This window comes from Osmerus eperlanus, chromosome 14 (assembly GCF_963692335.1).
Source record: "Osmerus eperlanus chromosome 14, fOsmEpe2.1, whole genome shotgun sequence".
NCBI lineage: Eukaryota > Metazoa > Chordata > Actinopteri > Osmeriformes > Osmeridae > Osmerus > Osmerus eperlanus.
In genome coordinates this window covers 3,578,160-3,594,961 of record NC_085031.1, presented here as the reverse complement: position 1 = coordinate 3,594,961, position 16,802 = coordinate 3,578,160, and the positions used below count along the sequence as shown (strand labels likewise).

The 16,802-nt window shown below is 45.6% G+C and overlaps 2 protein-coding genes across 2 annotated transcripts in view; one reads left to right on the top strand and one right to left on the bottom strand.

The window, feature by feature from the left end:
• The window catches only part of snrpd3l (small nuclear ribonucleoprotein D3 polypeptide, like), an 87,368-nt gene that overhangs the window by 61,509 nt on the left and 9,057 nt on the right, over positions 1-16,802 (top strand). The window lies entirely within an intron of this gene.
• The window catches only part of nsmfa (NMDA receptor synaptonuclear signaling and neuronal migration factor a), a 28,846-nt gene continuing 16,873 nt past the window's right edge, over positions 4,830-16,802 (bottom strand). Inside the window, exons 8-16 of the mRNA XM_062477968.1 lie at positions 16,146-16,235; positions 15,034-15,161; positions 14,670-14,753; positions 14,386-14,419; positions 13,010-13,080; positions 9,575-9,654; positions 8,629-8,731; positions 6,348-6,423; positions 4,830-5,131 (exon numbers count right to left, since the gene is read on the bottom strand). Coding sequence (XP_062333952.1) covers positions 5,037-5,131; positions 6,348-6,423; positions 8,629-8,731; positions 9,575-9,654; positions 13,010-13,080; positions 14,386-14,419; positions 14,670-14,753; positions 15,034-15,161; positions 16,146-16,235 — 761 coding nt within the window. The 3' untranslated portion in view covers positions 4,830-5,036. The remainder of the gene's footprint in view (positions 5,132-6,347; positions 6,424-8,628; positions 8,732-9,574; positions 9,655-13,009; positions 13,081-14,385; positions 14,420-14,669; positions 14,754-15,033; positions 15,162-16,145; positions 16,236-16,802) is intronic.

The window sequence follows — 16,802 nt, the reverse complement described above, 5'->3', positions numbered from 1 at the left end:
TATGACAATATATGTAAGAGACAAATAGTATGTGTGAAACAGAATGTTAGTATATGTACGAGAATAACAGGATGTGTAAGAGAGAATACTTGTCTATGTAAGAGAGAATACTTGTCTATGTGAGAGAGAATACTTGTCTATGTGAGAGAGAATACTTGTCTATGTGAGAGAGAATACTTGTCTATGTGAGAGAGTTTGATTGAAACGGAAGGCAGTTTGATTGAAAAGGAAGTAGTATGTGTAAGCCAATCAGTTCCTGATTGGCTTACACATGAAGAAGGATTTGGGGTAGATGTAGCTAACGCCCACCTTCCCTATCAAGACGAGACTGAGTGACATGACAAGATGGATTCATTAATAACATTTTGCATACTCCAAATCCTGCGGCGTCATTGTCAGAAATGTTGTATCAAAGACGACAGCCATACACGGGGGCTGTTTCTAACGTTAACTTTGACAATGAAATGCGCCGGCTCTTCAGACCTGGATCAGGTGCATCAAGGAGCGGCAGCAGCACTCTGTCAGGAGCTAGTCTTAATGCCAGCCAAGTGATGGCGCAATCCCAATATCAAACTCCGCAGTATTTCGGTTAAGACTAACTCCTGACAGAGTGCTGCTGCCGCTCCGTGATGCACCTGATCCAGGTCTGAAGAGCCGGCGCATTTCATTGTTAGCGTTAGAAATAGCCACTGTGGATGGCTGTCGTCTTTGATTCCAACATTTCTGACAACGATTCAAGCAAATCCACTAAAAAACTCAAATGTAGAATTCCATAGTTGTTTAGGAAGCTATACCGACCCCCACTACTTGAGTCAAAAGTCCTAGATCAGTTTTTCAATTGATGAAACAAACTATCATTTAAATTAAAGCCAATGCCTGTGTGAATACCGTCATGTGTAAGCCAATCAGGAACTGAGAATTCAGTACTACTTCCTTTTCAATCAAACTGCCTTCCGTTTCAATCAAACTCTCTCACATAGACAAGTATTCTCTCTCATATAGACAAGTATTCTCTCTCACATAGACAAGTATACTCTCTCACATAGACAAGTATTCTCCCTCACATAGACAAGTATTCTCTCTCACATAGACAAGTATTCTCTCTCACATAGACAAGTATTCTCTCTCACATAGATAAGTATTCTCTCTTACACATCCTGTTATTCTCTTACATATAGTAACATTCTGTTTCACACATACTATTTGTCTCTTACATATATTGTCATACTTTAGTATGATGGTGCATATAAGACGGTATTTTTGTGTGTGTAAGAGAGTATGCCAGTTTATGTGCAAGAGTATAATGATGTATATGTGAGAGTATAATAGTGTATATGTGAGAGTATAATGGTGTATATGTGAGAGTATAATGGTGTATATGTGAGAGTATAATAGTGTATATGTGAGAGTATAATGGTGTATATGTGAGAGTATAATGGTATATATGTGAGAGTATAATGGTATATATGTGAGAGTATAATGGTGTATATGTGAGAGTATAATGGTATATATGTGAGGTCATGGCGTGTATGTGAGAGTATAATGGTGTATATGTGAGAGTATAATGGTATATATGTGAGAGTATAATGGTATATACGTGAGAGTATAATGGTATATATGTGAGAGTATAATGGTATATATGTGAGGTCATGGCGTTTATGTGAGATCAAGTATGAATTAAGGCCTATACGGCCTCTCATACAAAATCACCAGTAGAGATATAGCATGTACAGTATTTGACTATATGTCTACAGTCATCTACCTCGGTAAAACACATTGACAAAGCTCCAGGATCAGACAATGGCTACATCACTCCCCTCCCCCATGTCGTAAATGGTTCTCATTATGAAATAAGTATTGATTGGTTCAACTGACAAATAAGCACTTAAAACGGCAATGGACTCCAATGGCACTAAATCAATGTGGTGTGCCTATCTCATAGCTCTCCACAACACTTAGCCCATCAGAATGTAAGAAATATGTGACTAGGAGGGCTGTGAGGCCATTGGGGGCTGGACCTATCAGTCGTTATCCAAATGAGCCGTGGAAGTAGGAAGGCATGGTACAGAGGGAATGCAAAATGGCCTCATCCTCCTTCTTTCCTTCCTCCTCCTTCCTTCCTTCCTTCCTTCCTTCCCTCCTTCCTTCCTTCCTTCCTTCCTTCCTTCCTTCCTTCACTCCTTCCTTCCTTCCTTCCTTCCCTCCTTCCTTCCTTCCTTCCTAATGCAGATCAGATGGCTCAACTGGCATCACCGATTATTAAAGGAGAACCATACTTATTCAGTCAAGTTGGATCAGAAACTGAAGAGAGAGAGGACAAAAGAAAGGCTATATTATAGTTCAAACAAGAAAGTGTCTATGCAGCAGACTAAGCCCCCAAAATGAAGAAAAAAGGACCGAAGAGGCAGAAAAAAGCCGAACTCTTTGCTGTTGGTGTAACTATGGCACAGGCTTCAGTAAAAAGGGGATGGACAAACAACAAATTGTTCCCACTTGCCTTTGCAAGAATTCTGCAAGCTCTTGAAACTGCAATATGCTAGGTCAACCAAAGCCATCTCTGGTTGAAGAGCTCTTGAGTGTTATAGTCACTTGGCAAATCAATCTTTTCCTGTCATTTTTGAAGTGTTTCCCTTCCTGTTCTTTCCTCTGTCAGTTTAACAGCCATGCAAAATGGGTCCCATGGCAGAGTATGACCTTGTCAATGAAACGACTGACCCAAGTGAATTCACACATCCTTCCTCTGTGCATGTAGTCAGTGTCCTACACCAACACACCAAAGGCTCAAATATCTCAAACAAATTAGCAAATGAGTTTCCCTCCAAAACATTTATTTACATCCTTTCTGCCAGTATATCATTTTTATTTTTTCCACATTAGTTTAGAAAGTAACAGTACAGTCATAAAGAATGATGTCACACAAGGTATCAGATGGTGGTGGAGGGGGGGGGGGAGAGAAGAGAAGAGATACAAGGTGGGAAGTTTGTGACTTTAATTAGATTCACCAACGTGACCCCATGTAGAGAGACTCGGTGGACTTCTGACTCCACTTGCCTCGACTGCTGAGTCAGAGTCGCGGTTACATAAAGAGCTCAGAATGACTCAGCCTTCCGCCGGAGTAGCACATGCGCTTGATGACAGACTGTACGTCGGCAGAAAGGGGCGAGGTCATGGGAAGCTTGCCGGGGCAGGACCGCGCTTCTGCTATTGCTACATCCCAGCGGGGAGGTGAGACAACCTCCAAAGTACAGTTTTATAGAAATGAACGATACACAGGTCAACATCCACACGAAATCATACGACAATGCAAAAAGAAGCACCCTTTTCTACACTTGCAGATGGGTTGATGCAGTGTGTGTGTGTCTGTCTGTGTGTGTGTGTAGCTTGGTTTCGACCGGCACTGCGGCTGCGTTGTTGCTGTTTCTTCTCTGTCAGCTGAGCAGCTGCTGGTTTTCGTTCTTCCCCTGAATGTCCTCTGGCTGTCTGGCCAAGTGTGCCAGTGTTCCTGAATGTGTCAGAGAATGGGATACCGACGCACACACACACACACACACAGGTGCGAACACACAGTCCCGTTCACCCGTCCTGACGCAAAAACACACGCACAAAGACACCGGCGTGAACGAATGCACACGCGCGCGCGCATGCACACACACTCCCCCTCAGCGCTTTATGGGACTCATCCTCTCTGATACCTAGCAGGAGCCACAGATGGCTCCTTAATGGGCAGATCGCTGGCAGATCGAATTCATTGACCTGGCTTTCTGACTGTATCGCAGCCCAGTGGAAGAAAAGGTTCTGGACTCTGAGCTCGTTTGGCTGTCTTGGGGGCTGCAAGGCTGTCTAGCCGATGGTGAGAGCTGTCAACAGTCCTGACAGGGGCCATCTTATGTGCTCTCCCTGATGGAGACGGCTGGAGACTTAAAAAAAAAAAAGGGACTTGGCCAAAGAAGCTGGCGTTGACACAGGATGTGACACATGTGGAAGTGTGTGTGTGTGCCAGTGAGTGCCAAATAGCGCTTAGAGGTGACAAATGGTTCGGCTTAGCAAGATGAAGAGGCACCAACAAAAAAAGACAAAATGGAGCACACACGCTTTCTTTTTCACTCTCTCTCTCTCATAGTCATAACTTAGAATCAACGGTTACGCCCGTTACAGCTCATTTGGATCCAAAGAAAGCGGTTGAAGTGGCTTCAAATGTCAGATGTTCCTCACAATCATCCCAAATAATGTGGATGAGGATTACAATATCCGATAAAGACCAAAACAAACACAGATTACTATTTCATGGCTAAAACCTGAGTTATTCAAAAGGGTTCATACAGTATGAAACACTCCAACAATACGTTTAGAAAATGAACAATGTAACGTATTCTCCTTTTTGAGTATTTGCATGACTTATTGAGCGGGACTAGATATTTATGTGATGTATGCGTACACATCTATATATGGATTTTATTTATGCTTCTCCATGAAAGATTTTAGGAGAGAGGTCCGATCAAATCGCAGAACCCACAACAGGGAGAGTTCAGACAACCTGCAGGTCATCATCCTCAGAATGTGCGTCGCAGACACGAATGGTGAGTACCGTATCTCTCAATTTCCATCAAAAGAACAGAGATCATTTCTTTGTCCCTCTGTTTCCCCCCTCACTCCTTTTTGAGAGAATTCTTTCGACATCCACTGCGCTTCTGTTTTCTCTTCATTTCACCTTTGACCTGTGTGCCTGGCATAGGAAGTGAAAAGGGAGCAGATTCAATCGACAATGAAGTGGACACGCTTAGTGCCTTCAGTCAGCGTGTCACCCCTCCCTCCTCCTCCTCCTCCTCCCTTTTTCCTGTCCGTCTTCTCCTTCTCCTCTTCATCCTCGCTGTCCTCCCTCTCTCCAGTTAGATGATGGGTCTTTACATTGGGGTTTGTTGAGAGATGGTGTTCGAGCGGCCGGGTCCCCTCCCCCCTCCCCAGGCCCAGTCTCCACAACCCACAGAAGCGGCCCAGAACCAGCCCTGGGGGTGGGGGAGGTGGGGGCGGGAGGTCCCTCACAGGTCCTCGTAGTCCAGGAGTTTGGAGTGCTGCCGGGTCTTCCAGAGGCGGTAGAGACGGAAGTCGAAATACTTCTCAATCATCTCTTTGCCTACATGGGGAGGGGGGGGGGGGGGGGGGGGATGAAGAGATGATGAAATTGTGGATTTTACTGTACAAATAGACTGTATTGCTGGTCTAGCTGCTCATTAGGAGAAAGCGAGATAAGGGAGGTGGGCATGATAGCAAAGGAAAGAGAGGAGGAACAACAAGTGTGTCCTGTAGCCAGTGTTGGGGAGTAATGGAATACATGTTGTACTGGCGTTACGTATTCACAATACAAATGATGACTAACTGTGTTCCGTTACAGTTTACAATTTAAATAGTTGGTATTTAGAATACAGTTACATTGTTGAAATCTATGGATTACATTACGATACTTATCTGTTTCACAAGTTTATTCACTCTCGAATTAAATTAAGGCAACTCCATGCGTTTCCCAGAGCTTCGATCTGGTGGTTTCTACACTGTACGAACACAACTACATCTATCGCTCCCGTGTCAATGCCTCTCGTTCTTTCCTTCTGCAATGCTATTGGCTAAGCCAATGCATGGCCATCACATGCACGGGGGATGAAAACTCACGTACCATGGTTGGCCAAAGCATGCCTCTCATCCACTCTCAAGTAGTTCTTAAGAGACACGTACGAGGGATCTGCTTACGAGCATGTTCGGGAAACGCACGTAAGAAATAACGATGGTTCGTTATTTTGCTACTAGAGAACCCTCGTAACAACTAAGATCCATCGTTATCGGGAAACGCAGTTTAGTAAGCAGGATGGCCGCATTCCTACACTCGCAATTCAATGTGGAAGTAATCCAAGCATTCAATATACGTTACTCAGATTGAGTAACGGAACGGAATACGTTACAAAATACATTTTTGGGCATGTATTCTGTATTCCGTAACGAAATACGTTTTGTAAGTATCCTTCCCGACACTGCCTGTAGCTAAAGTATGGGAGAGGAGAAGGCGAGAGGTCAGAAGAGGCAATAAAAAAGACAACTAGGTAACGGAGAGGGGAAGAAAAGAGAGAGGGGACCAAGAGATTGAATGGGAGGACGAGCGCAACGAAGGCGTTACTATCAGGAAGGGAAACAAAGGAAAAGCGGAAGGGGAGTGAGACAGGGAGGTGGAGGGCACTGAAGATAATGACATTTTTAATTGAGAAGACAAGCAAAGGAAAAAACAAAGCTGAAGACGGAGCACAAGCCGGACAAGCATCGTGTGTGTGTGTGTGTGTGTATTAATAGGCTGAAAGACTCACCCTGTGCGGACAGCTCAAGGGGAGACGCAAAGTCAATGGAGTAAGGCCTCATCAGGTTCTTCAGTTTCTGGAACAGCTGTTGGACAACGATAAGAACGCACACCAATTAATCTCTTTTAGTCTCTTTCACACACACACGCACGCACACACACACACACACACACACACACAAACACCGATTAATATGCAGGCGTGGCATCATCACCCAGCCGACTATCATCAGGGAAGGCTGGGCACCCGGTAAGACCCGCCCGTCACCCTTTGCACGTACACACACACATACACACACCAACGCACACAGACACACACTGATACACATACAAAGCTTTCTGGCTTATGGTACTTTATAGCCGAAACAAATTGTGCATTCATCCCAGATGGGTGACGGGGAAGGCAAATGAGAAGAAAAGGCAACTGGAGAGAGAGAGAGACATAGATAGAGGGAGAGAGAGAGAGAAAAAAAAGTTTTTGTCAGGCAGCCAGCGACTGCTACTCTCCATAGACCTCTCTCCATCTCCTACTTCACATCCTCCTTCTCTCTAGTCCACACAATACTCCTCTCAACCCCCCCACCCCCCTTTGGAAACCCAAGCTCAGGGCCATCCAGAGAATCAGCTCATCTGTAATTTAGAAGAATCTGGAACGCTGGTTTGACGACTCATTCAGAGACTCTCACTTAATGTTTTATTGAAGCTATTTTTGATTAAAAGTGCCGGTTTTTCTCCATAGAGAACACAGCAGACGGTCTCCCTCAGGACTTAAACCCAACCTTCTAGGTTGGGTTTTTGGACCTGTCAGTGTCATGGCACATCAACGATGTAGGAACTGGAGAGAAGGTTCAAGGACAGAGTTCAGGGCCCAGGAAATGCTAAGGCTGAGTCAAGGCAGTTTGCAACAACAAAAAAGAAAGGTGAACTGGGTACCAATTCCTGAGAATTGTCACGATGATGATGACAATGATGATGATGCTGAATATGAGGATGACGATAAGGAAGTTAATGACGATGACAATGCTGAAGGTGACTGTGGCGATGAGGACAACAAGGATAAGTACGTCACAGCGATGATGATGACGGTAACGATGACGAAGATGACGATAATGATAATACTGCTGCTAGTGGTGACGACAACGATGATGATGATGATGATGAAACTGCCATTCAGCATGGTGTATGGCTAGGCTGTCCAGCCGGCCAAGGCTGGAGGACAGCTCAGGAGGCTGGAGCGGTACGGCTGTTTAATCTGATCCAGCAGGACTGTGTTTACTGGGGCATGCGCCGAGTCGAACCCGGGAACGCTGGGAGTGTGCGGGGGAGAATCGTCCCGGTTTACACACCAAGGACAATGCTAATGTAGAGGCGACAGGAGAGGAGAGAGGGGGTTTATGTGGGTGGGGGGGGTCTAAGGTTCCAAAAAGTTATCCTGCAGCTTGTCTGCACCTAGCCCCCCCACCCCCCACCCTCACACACAGTACAGGTACAGTACAACTTGCTTCACGGCCCCAAGAGAGCACTTCAGCTTACATAACCACGACAACCATTTTGACAGACACGACAGGAGGCCAGCTAACACAATCAGGTGAGAAATCATCCCTCCGTGCATGTGACGGGGAGACATTCGGGGGAGAGAGAAACTTAGAGAGAGAGAGAGAAATAGAGACAGAGAAAGGGAGAAAGAAACGGGGAGAGATAAAGGCGGAGAGAGAGAGACAGAGATAAAAGGAGAGAAATAAATGGGGAGAGAGAGAGAACGGGAGAGAGATGTGAGACTGAGAGAGGTGTGTACTTTATGCAAATCAGTGTGTGTGTGGGTGTGCGTCTGAGTGGAGAGCAGCGTACCAGCCAGTCCCCTGTTACACTCACAGGGCTCCAGTGCACAGAGTCCAAAAAACATGACTCAGTGACTCACTCAACATGACATCATCAGCTCACAGGTAAGAGATGTTAAGAGACAGAGAGAGACAGAGAGACAGAGAGAGAGAAAGAGAGAGAGAGAGAGAGAGAGCGAGAGAGAGAGCGTAATGTAGTGAAATGACAGACAGAGCAAGAGAGATAGAGAGACCAAGGACTGTGAAAGGGAAAGAGAAAGAAAGAGGAGATGGAGAGAGGAGAGAGATAAGGCAGACAGAGAAAAGGGGAGAGAAAGAGAGAGACGGAAAGAGAGAGAGCAAGAGATGGAAGCGTGATTTTACAGAAAGGGACCTGATGAGAGTAGACAAATATGTTTTCCATAGTAAGATAAGTCCATTAACTTGCATTATAGTATGTGTGTGGGTGTGTACCTTCTCTCCATTGGGGTTGCCGAGGACATAGCATCCCATGATGTGGATGAGGTTGGGCTCTGGATTCACTTTGCTCATAAACCGACTCAGCCTTCTCCAGAACCTGCACACACGGGAGGGTAGGGGGGTGATAGAGGGGAGAGTGTGTGTGTGTGGGGGGGCGAGGGGGGGGGGGGTCAGCAACAGGCTGCAGAATCCGGAACAGTGGAAGAGAAATTACGTAGAAACCAACCACATGCCAGAGTTGGACTGAGAAGAGCCTGTTGTAACACAGTATAACAGCACAGTTGCAGAGTGAGAGCAGACGGAGGTGTACGGTATGGACAGTGGAGGTGTACAGTATGGACAGTGGGGGTGGAGGTGTACAGTATGGACAGTGAAGGTGGAGGTGTACAGTATGGACAGTGGAGGTGGAGGTGTACAGTATAGACAGTGGAGGTGGAGGTGGACAGTATGGACAGTGGGGGTGGAGGTGTACAGTATAGACAGTGGAGGTGGAGGTGTACAGTATGGACAGTGGAGGTGGAGGTGGACAGTATGGACAGTGGAGGTGTACAGTATGGACAGTGAAGGTGGACGTGTACAGTATAGAGAGTGGAGGTGTACAGTATGGACAGTGGAGGTGTACAGTATGCACAGTGGAGGTGTACAGTATGGACAGTGGAGGTGTACAGTATAGACAGTGGAGGTGTACAGTATGCACAGTGGAGGTGTACAGTATGGACAGTGGAGGTGTACAGTATGGACAGTGGAGGTGTACAGTATAGACAGTGGAGGTGTACAGTATGGACAGTGGAGGTGTACAGTATGCACAGTGGAGGTGTACAGTATGGACAGTGGAGGTGTACAGTATAGACAGTGGAGGTGTACAGTATGCACAGTGGAGGTGTACAGTATGGACAGTGGAGGTGTACAGTATGGACAGTGTGATGCTGCCGTGACTCACTGGCTCATGTCCTCCTCTTTCTCCACCTTGGCAAAAGTGGCCACTTTATTCTTCAGCAGGTACAGATGCCCCGGGCCTCCCTGAGACACACGCACGTGCACAGACACACACATTTACATGTATTCATTTAGCAGACGCTTTTATCCAAAGCGACTTCCAAGAGAGACCTTTAAAATAGTGCATAGGTCAATGATCATAAACAACAAGATAGCCCCAAAACATCGTGGGTAGCCAAACGTGAAGCATACATTGTGAAAAGCAAATAAGTGCCAATGGGAAGAAACATAAGAGCATGTAGTTAAACAAGTTACAATTAAACAGCATGAACCTCAAAAAGTGCAAGAGTGTACCTGTAGGAAAGCAAGCAACAATAATCGAATTCACAGAGAGTACAAGAAGTTAAATCAGTCACACACACACACACACACACACACACACACACACACACACACACACACACACACACACACTTACATCATCTACTACAAAAGCACCTTGGAGAATCTAAACCATAGTGCATTATATATGATCTGAGGTTAGCTCAACACTGGCTCCTTCTCCTCCTCTCACTGACTTCATGTGTTGTTTTTTTCAAGGGAGCAACTTCCCAAAGATGGCTACAGTGGGGTTTCATGTCCGCAAACTCAAAAGGAAACACATGAATAAACTAGAGAGGGTACAATTTCTGGGGAAATTGTAGGGTGTGCTTGCTTGCGTCGGTTGCACAGGGGTCCGTTTTTGAATGACATTTTTACAACTGATATTTCTGTATATTTTATATAAAAAATGCATACTTATTATTTATAAAGATTACATAGATTTAAAAGCATTTTTTTTTTGCTGCTCATTTACAACTGAAAATACGAGTGAAGTGTAGAATGAAATAGATGTCTTCTCATTTCCCCTGCAAGAGGCTGCCTCATCGTTGAATCAAAACGAATAAATTTGTCAGACCGGTGTAAAAGTTGACCTAATCTCTATGACTTAAACGTCATTTTAAGTTTTTCCCTTCTCGTGATATTTTCAGGTAGCCTGACGTTGTCATACTCATAATTCTAGTCAGAATATGAGTCTGAGAACTCTCCGTTGGGCTGTGACTATGGGGCGTGTTTCAAACGAACCTGGAAAACAAATGCCTCTTCGCTCAATTGGATAGATCTACAACCAATCAGAGCAACGTAGTAGTTGTGTCCCATCTTCTTCGCGACCATCGGGGCCAGCTGATAAATTAAACTTTTACCGAATCCCGTAGGAAGGACGGCAAAAACATATTTTCCATCGAGACATGCCTTGATTGCGTTTCTCTGTTCCTCTTAATTAATGCGCTGTCGATGTCTTCTAAAACAGACTCGATGGCAGAATCATAACATCCCAGATCTCCAGCGGTAGCCATGTTTGTTCAAAACGAATTCAACTTAAGCGCTCTTTTGTGACGTGGGTGATTACATTACTGTTGATCATCTGTCCATCATCGTATAAAGCCCGCCCTGGCAATTTCATTGGTCCGCTCAGATTCTGGTTTTCTGTAGTTGTCCCCAATACGAGACCCTCCAGACCCAACTTCCCGACCAAATTTTTTTGTGGGCGGGACGAAGTTGGGCTGGCAGCCAGGCTAATTTTCAGGCATTTAGCCTACTCATATTGCATTCATTCATTAATAAAGAACCCCCTTTGAAGATTATTCTACGACGTTACCCGGCAGTAGAAGATGGAATCGCGATTCAAACAGTACCATCTGCTAACTGAAAATATGCCCCCCAAAACGTAAATAAGCTTGACATTTATTTAGTGGAAAATCGCTCATTCATAAAAAGCTCACTGGTAGCGATCATTGTCAGTAACAACGCAAAATGCGATATAGCCCTGTGTGGAAAAGCTGCCCCGGTAAATTGTACTACTACGGTACAGTACTAGACTACTGCTGTGTTCGTCTTGGTAGCGATTGCGTTGGTTGAATTGGATTTAACGTTCCGTTGTACGGTTTAGGCTGAAATTAATTATTTTCATGAACAGACTGACAACGTTTAGGCTGTGGCAATGAAGTTCAGGTTAGTAGTTAGATAGACTTTTGATTTAAGTAAGGGGAGTGCCGAACATGTTCTGTCGCCGTTTGACTTCCTAAACAGCTGTGTAGATGTTTTTGTAGTGTCTCGCGTAGGCTACAGCGTTGCAGTGAGCTACAGTACACTGGTTTGAAACCACAGGTAATGGTAATTTCACCAACAAATCGTTTACTAATGTCAGAATAAATCCTACAACGAAAATGTATATGTGAGGAATGTTTATTTTAACGATTGAAAACAGATAACGCTACATCATAGACCACTGTAGTATGTGTTGCCCGGGCAACACAGGCTAATGTCATGATGCTAATACTTCATTGAAATAGTAGACTACTGTTTCCGAAAGTAGATGTACTTCCTTAATAATATCAGCTTATATTGTACATTACACATCACAATTGTGTGTCATATCACAAAGTAAAATGAGTAAATAGTTATCACCATGGCCTCTTTGCTTGTGGCGTTTCTGCAGCTGCCTTGCAGTAAAGCTATAGTTAGCCTAGCTATCACCCAAGTTAACAGATGCGAAAAGAATGTTCTGCCAAAGGTAGTCACGTGTGTTTTCGTGACGTTAGTGACGGGACTGCCCTTACTGGGACTGCCCTTACTGGGACTGCCCTTACTGGGACTGCCCTTACTGGGACTGCCCTTACTGGGACTGCCCTTACTGGGACTGCCCTTCCTGGGACAGCCCTTACTGGCAACACCAAGGGTGACCGAGCTTACTCTGTTGTTGCTCCAACTCTCTGGAACCGTCTTCCCTTAGACCAAGAATGCAGAGTCAGGATAGTTTTAAGAAACGATTGAAAACCCACTTGTTCCAAAATCACTTTGTTTTTGTAATGATGTTTGCCTTCTGTGTAGTTTGTACTGCTTGGTATTGCATTTTATGATTTTATCATTCTATGCTGCATATTGTATAAACTGAAAGTTTACTCCCATTTTATTTTATTTTCAATGTTCTTATTGTAACCCTGGTTTTGAAATGCGGTTTATAAATTATATTTTACTTACTATAATGAAGTCAAAACCACGAGAGGGTGTGGTATGTCTCCAAATAACCCATGTGTTGTGCTGCGGTCATAGTCCACCAGCACAGCCCATGGGTTCTTTGGTGATATACCACACCCCCTGAGTGCTTTATTGTTTTTATACACGGTTACATAAACAGGAAATAAATAGATGATGTACTGTATTTTTAAATTATATTTCATTGTATTTCATCCCTTAGATTATAATTTACAGTATGTCTATTTCCTAACTTCCTCCCTCTCTTTCTATTGATCTTTCTCTCTCCATCTCTCTCCCCCTCTCCATCTCTCTCCATCTCCCTCTCTCCCTCTCTCCCTCCCTCGCCATCTCTCTCTCTCACCTGACAGAAGATGAGCATCCTCCAGATCTTGCTGCCTCTCCTGTAGGCAGTGAGCTTCTTCTCTATCTCCTCTGTGAAAGAAGAGGGAAAGGTGAGAGGTTGATGAGAAAAGAGAGAGGAGGGGAAAGGGAGGGAGAGAGAAAGAGGGAGGGCAAGGGAGAGGGAGGGAGCAAACACAGAGAGATGAATGAGAGATAACGAGAAAGAAATATCACGGAGAAAAGAGAGAGGACAAGACCATATAGAAGACAGAGAGGCTGAGATTGACGTGAGAAGAGAAAGAGAGAGGAAAAGATAAAGAAGCAGAGGGAAAGAGGAAGGAAGGGATGAATTTGAAAGAGAAGGTCGGTGAAAACAAATGCAGGGCTTGAGAGAGACAGGTAAAGGGACAGAAAATGAAGCCTGATGAAAAACACTGTGCAGCAGACAAGCACCGTAATACAAATGGGAATTGCTCTCCGTAAGAGAGAGGCAGTGATCAACAGCAAACTGACCAGACAGGAGCAGACACAGAGGGAGGAGAGTGGAGGAACACGTACAGACTGACAGACAGTGAAGTGGTAAGACAGACCGATGGACAGACAGACAGATGGACACACAGTGAACCAGACAGACAAATGCAGACAGACAGACAGACAGAGAGCCAGACAGACGGACACACAGTGAAGCAGACAGACTAACCAATGTAGACTGAACAACAGCCCGATAGACACAGACAGGTAAAGACAGACTGACACACTGCACAGCAGGGCTCGAAATTGCAAACATTTTGGTCGCATATGCTCCCGAAATTATAACCGTGCGACCTCAAAATATATTTGGGAGCATTTGTGAGTGCAGATAATTGCTACAATTATTCATTGTTAATTTATTTACGAAACGCTCGCTAATTAGCCTACTGCACAATGACCGGTCCACCATTCTATTCAACATTGCATAACCATTAAACTTCTTAACTTATTACAGATTTCAGATTAGCCGTCAATCACTCTTTGTCACGGCGCTCGTTGTCACGTGAAAGGGAGCTAACTAGCGCGCACAAATTGAAGAGCTGAAAAGACAATATGAACATTTCCGGTCGGTGCTCCTAAATGTTGCTACCAATGCAGCCGAGTAAAAAAAGTTAATTTCGAGCCCTGCACAGTATACCCTTTTACGAACCTTAAGGAAATCGGCAGAACAACAAACGGGTGGAGAGAAAGTGAGACGGAGGTGGACGTGGAGAAAATAGTTAGAAAAAAGGGAGACAATACAGGGGAGAGACCCAGACCCACCAAGATCAACAGGCTAACCCAAACAGACAGGAGGGATGGATGGACGTAAACAGACAGATAAACCCGAGCTGACAGCCTGACTCACATGGCCGAGGTACCTACCCAGGATATCATCAAACGTTGCGTGCTCATGGTCCTGGACACACAGAGATCAATCAAAATGATGTTCATTGGATAGTACAGCAAAACATTGCTCACACTGTCTTCAACCCAGCCAAGGGGTTAGTTCTCGTACAGTATAGTAACAGGTGTGTGTGTAGTGGAGGTGCGCGGGTGAATGCGTGAAATGTGTGTGCGTGTCCATATGTCGGTGTGATGTTCGTCAGCGTACGTGTGTGTGCATGCGTGAGTGTGTGCGTGCGGGTGTGTGCGCGCGTGGGACTCACGTAGAGGATGGGGATGATGGACGGGTCATCCCTGCGGATGATGGTGGGAACGTACTCTGCCTTGGGGACTTTGGAGGAGATCAGCTAAAGGTGAAGAATGGAAGGAAGAGAGGAAGGGAGGAACCATGGAGGGAGGGAGCGAGAGAGGGGGTGGGAAGGGAGAGAACGATGGGAGAGACACATTCACCTCAGTCCCCAGAGTGCTCCATCTCAACTAATGCCTGCAAGGCAGTGAACCAACGTCCATGTATTATTTACACGGCTTCATTCAGTGAGCAGCCGGCATCAGTCTTACAGTAGGCTGGCTGTGGCATGGAGAAATGACTCCACCCGCTATCATTCAAGCCCGTTGTTGTTCTCTCACCATGATCTTAGGAGGGATGAAGTCGTCCCCCTCGCAGGCCAGCCTCTCCATCTCCCGCTCCTCCTCCCAGTCCATGTCATCGCACCCCCCCTCGTCCAAGGTCCCGCACGAGGCCTGCAGCTCCCCGCCTGCGACCCCCCCAGGGGAGAGAGTGGAGGAAGAACACGGTTAGAGAGAGAGAAAGAAGGGGAGTAGGGAAAGAGAGTGCGAACGAAGAGAGAGAGGAGAATATTGTTAAAAAGAGAAAGGAGGGAGGGGACGGAGAGGAGAGTGAGAGAAAGAGAGAGAGAGAGAGAGAGAGAGAGAGAGAGAGAGAGAGAGAGAGAGAGAGAGAGAGAGAGAGAGAGAATGAGACCTCCAGGAGTGGACAAAGTGAAAAGGGTGAGGCGACGATGAAAGAACAGATAAAGGAATAAGACAGCCGCAAGAGAGAAACTGAATGCACAGAGCAGAGCGGTGAGGGAAAGAGTGAGAGAAGAAAAACTGCGTGTGGGGGGGGGGGGAGGGAGGGAGGAGGGGTGACAAGCAAGATCAACGGCTCGTGTCAGTCATCCAGAGAGGGAAAACAGGGCAGCCGTCAGAGAGAACAGCAGTGACTTAAAGGGGAGGAGCGGTTTCATAGTCATCAACATCAGCTCTCCTTCACACTCGCATAGATGCACTGGCTCAATGCAGATGGGGCCAACAGAAACAGAAACACAGTTCAAAACACACTGGTGATGACACAGAGACGTAAAACACATGCAGACACTGACTAACATACAGTGTACACACACACACACCCACTCACCCACGCAAACCTGCTGCAAGCACTCCGTTTCAGACAGATACTCACAGAGAGAGAGAAAGAGCACCACAGAGTGTTGGACAGACCCACGGCCATTGGGGGACAGACAGACAGGGTCAGAGTCAATAGCAGAGACAGCTAATCACGGTGTGTTTGTGTTTGTGTGTGTGTTTGTGTGTGTGTGTGTGTGCAAGAGAGAGAGAGATTGAGTGAGGCAGAGAGACAGGAAAAAGTGTTGAGATTTTGAGAATATGCATAAGAATGAGTTTGAGTGTGTGCTTTTTTGTATGTGTATGCATCTGTGTGTGTGTGTGTGTTGACTCACTGTCTCTGGGGTCATGAGGAGAGTCAGCCTTGACAGGGGTAGGGTCACTCCAGGAGCGGTTGAAACTCTTCGCTCTACGCTCGGCAAATGCTATAGTGCAGGTGGGGAGAGAGTGTCACACACTCACACCCCGCACACACACACAAACATACCCTGAACACGCACACCCCTTGAGCACACACAGATACTGTACACTCACACACCTTGGACACACACATACACAACCTGAACATTCATATGCACATACTGTACACACACCTTGAACACACACATACTCAACATAAACCTTCATACGCACATACAGTACACACACACACCTTGAACACACATACACAACCTAAACATTCCTACGCACATACGTACTGCACACACACCCTGAACACACACATACACAACCTGAACATTCATACCCACATACTGTACACACACACACACCCTGAACACACATACACAACCTGTACATTCACAAGCAAATACACACCACAAACAACAACCGAAACAACCGAAAAACCCACAACCTGAACATCCAAATACCCTGAACACACACACCCTAAACACACACACAGACGCACACTCACAGAATACACCGAGACACCGTCACCCCTTTCTTGAGTACACACAGGAAGTGTTGAAGGTAGGAGGTGTGTCCAGTCTTCC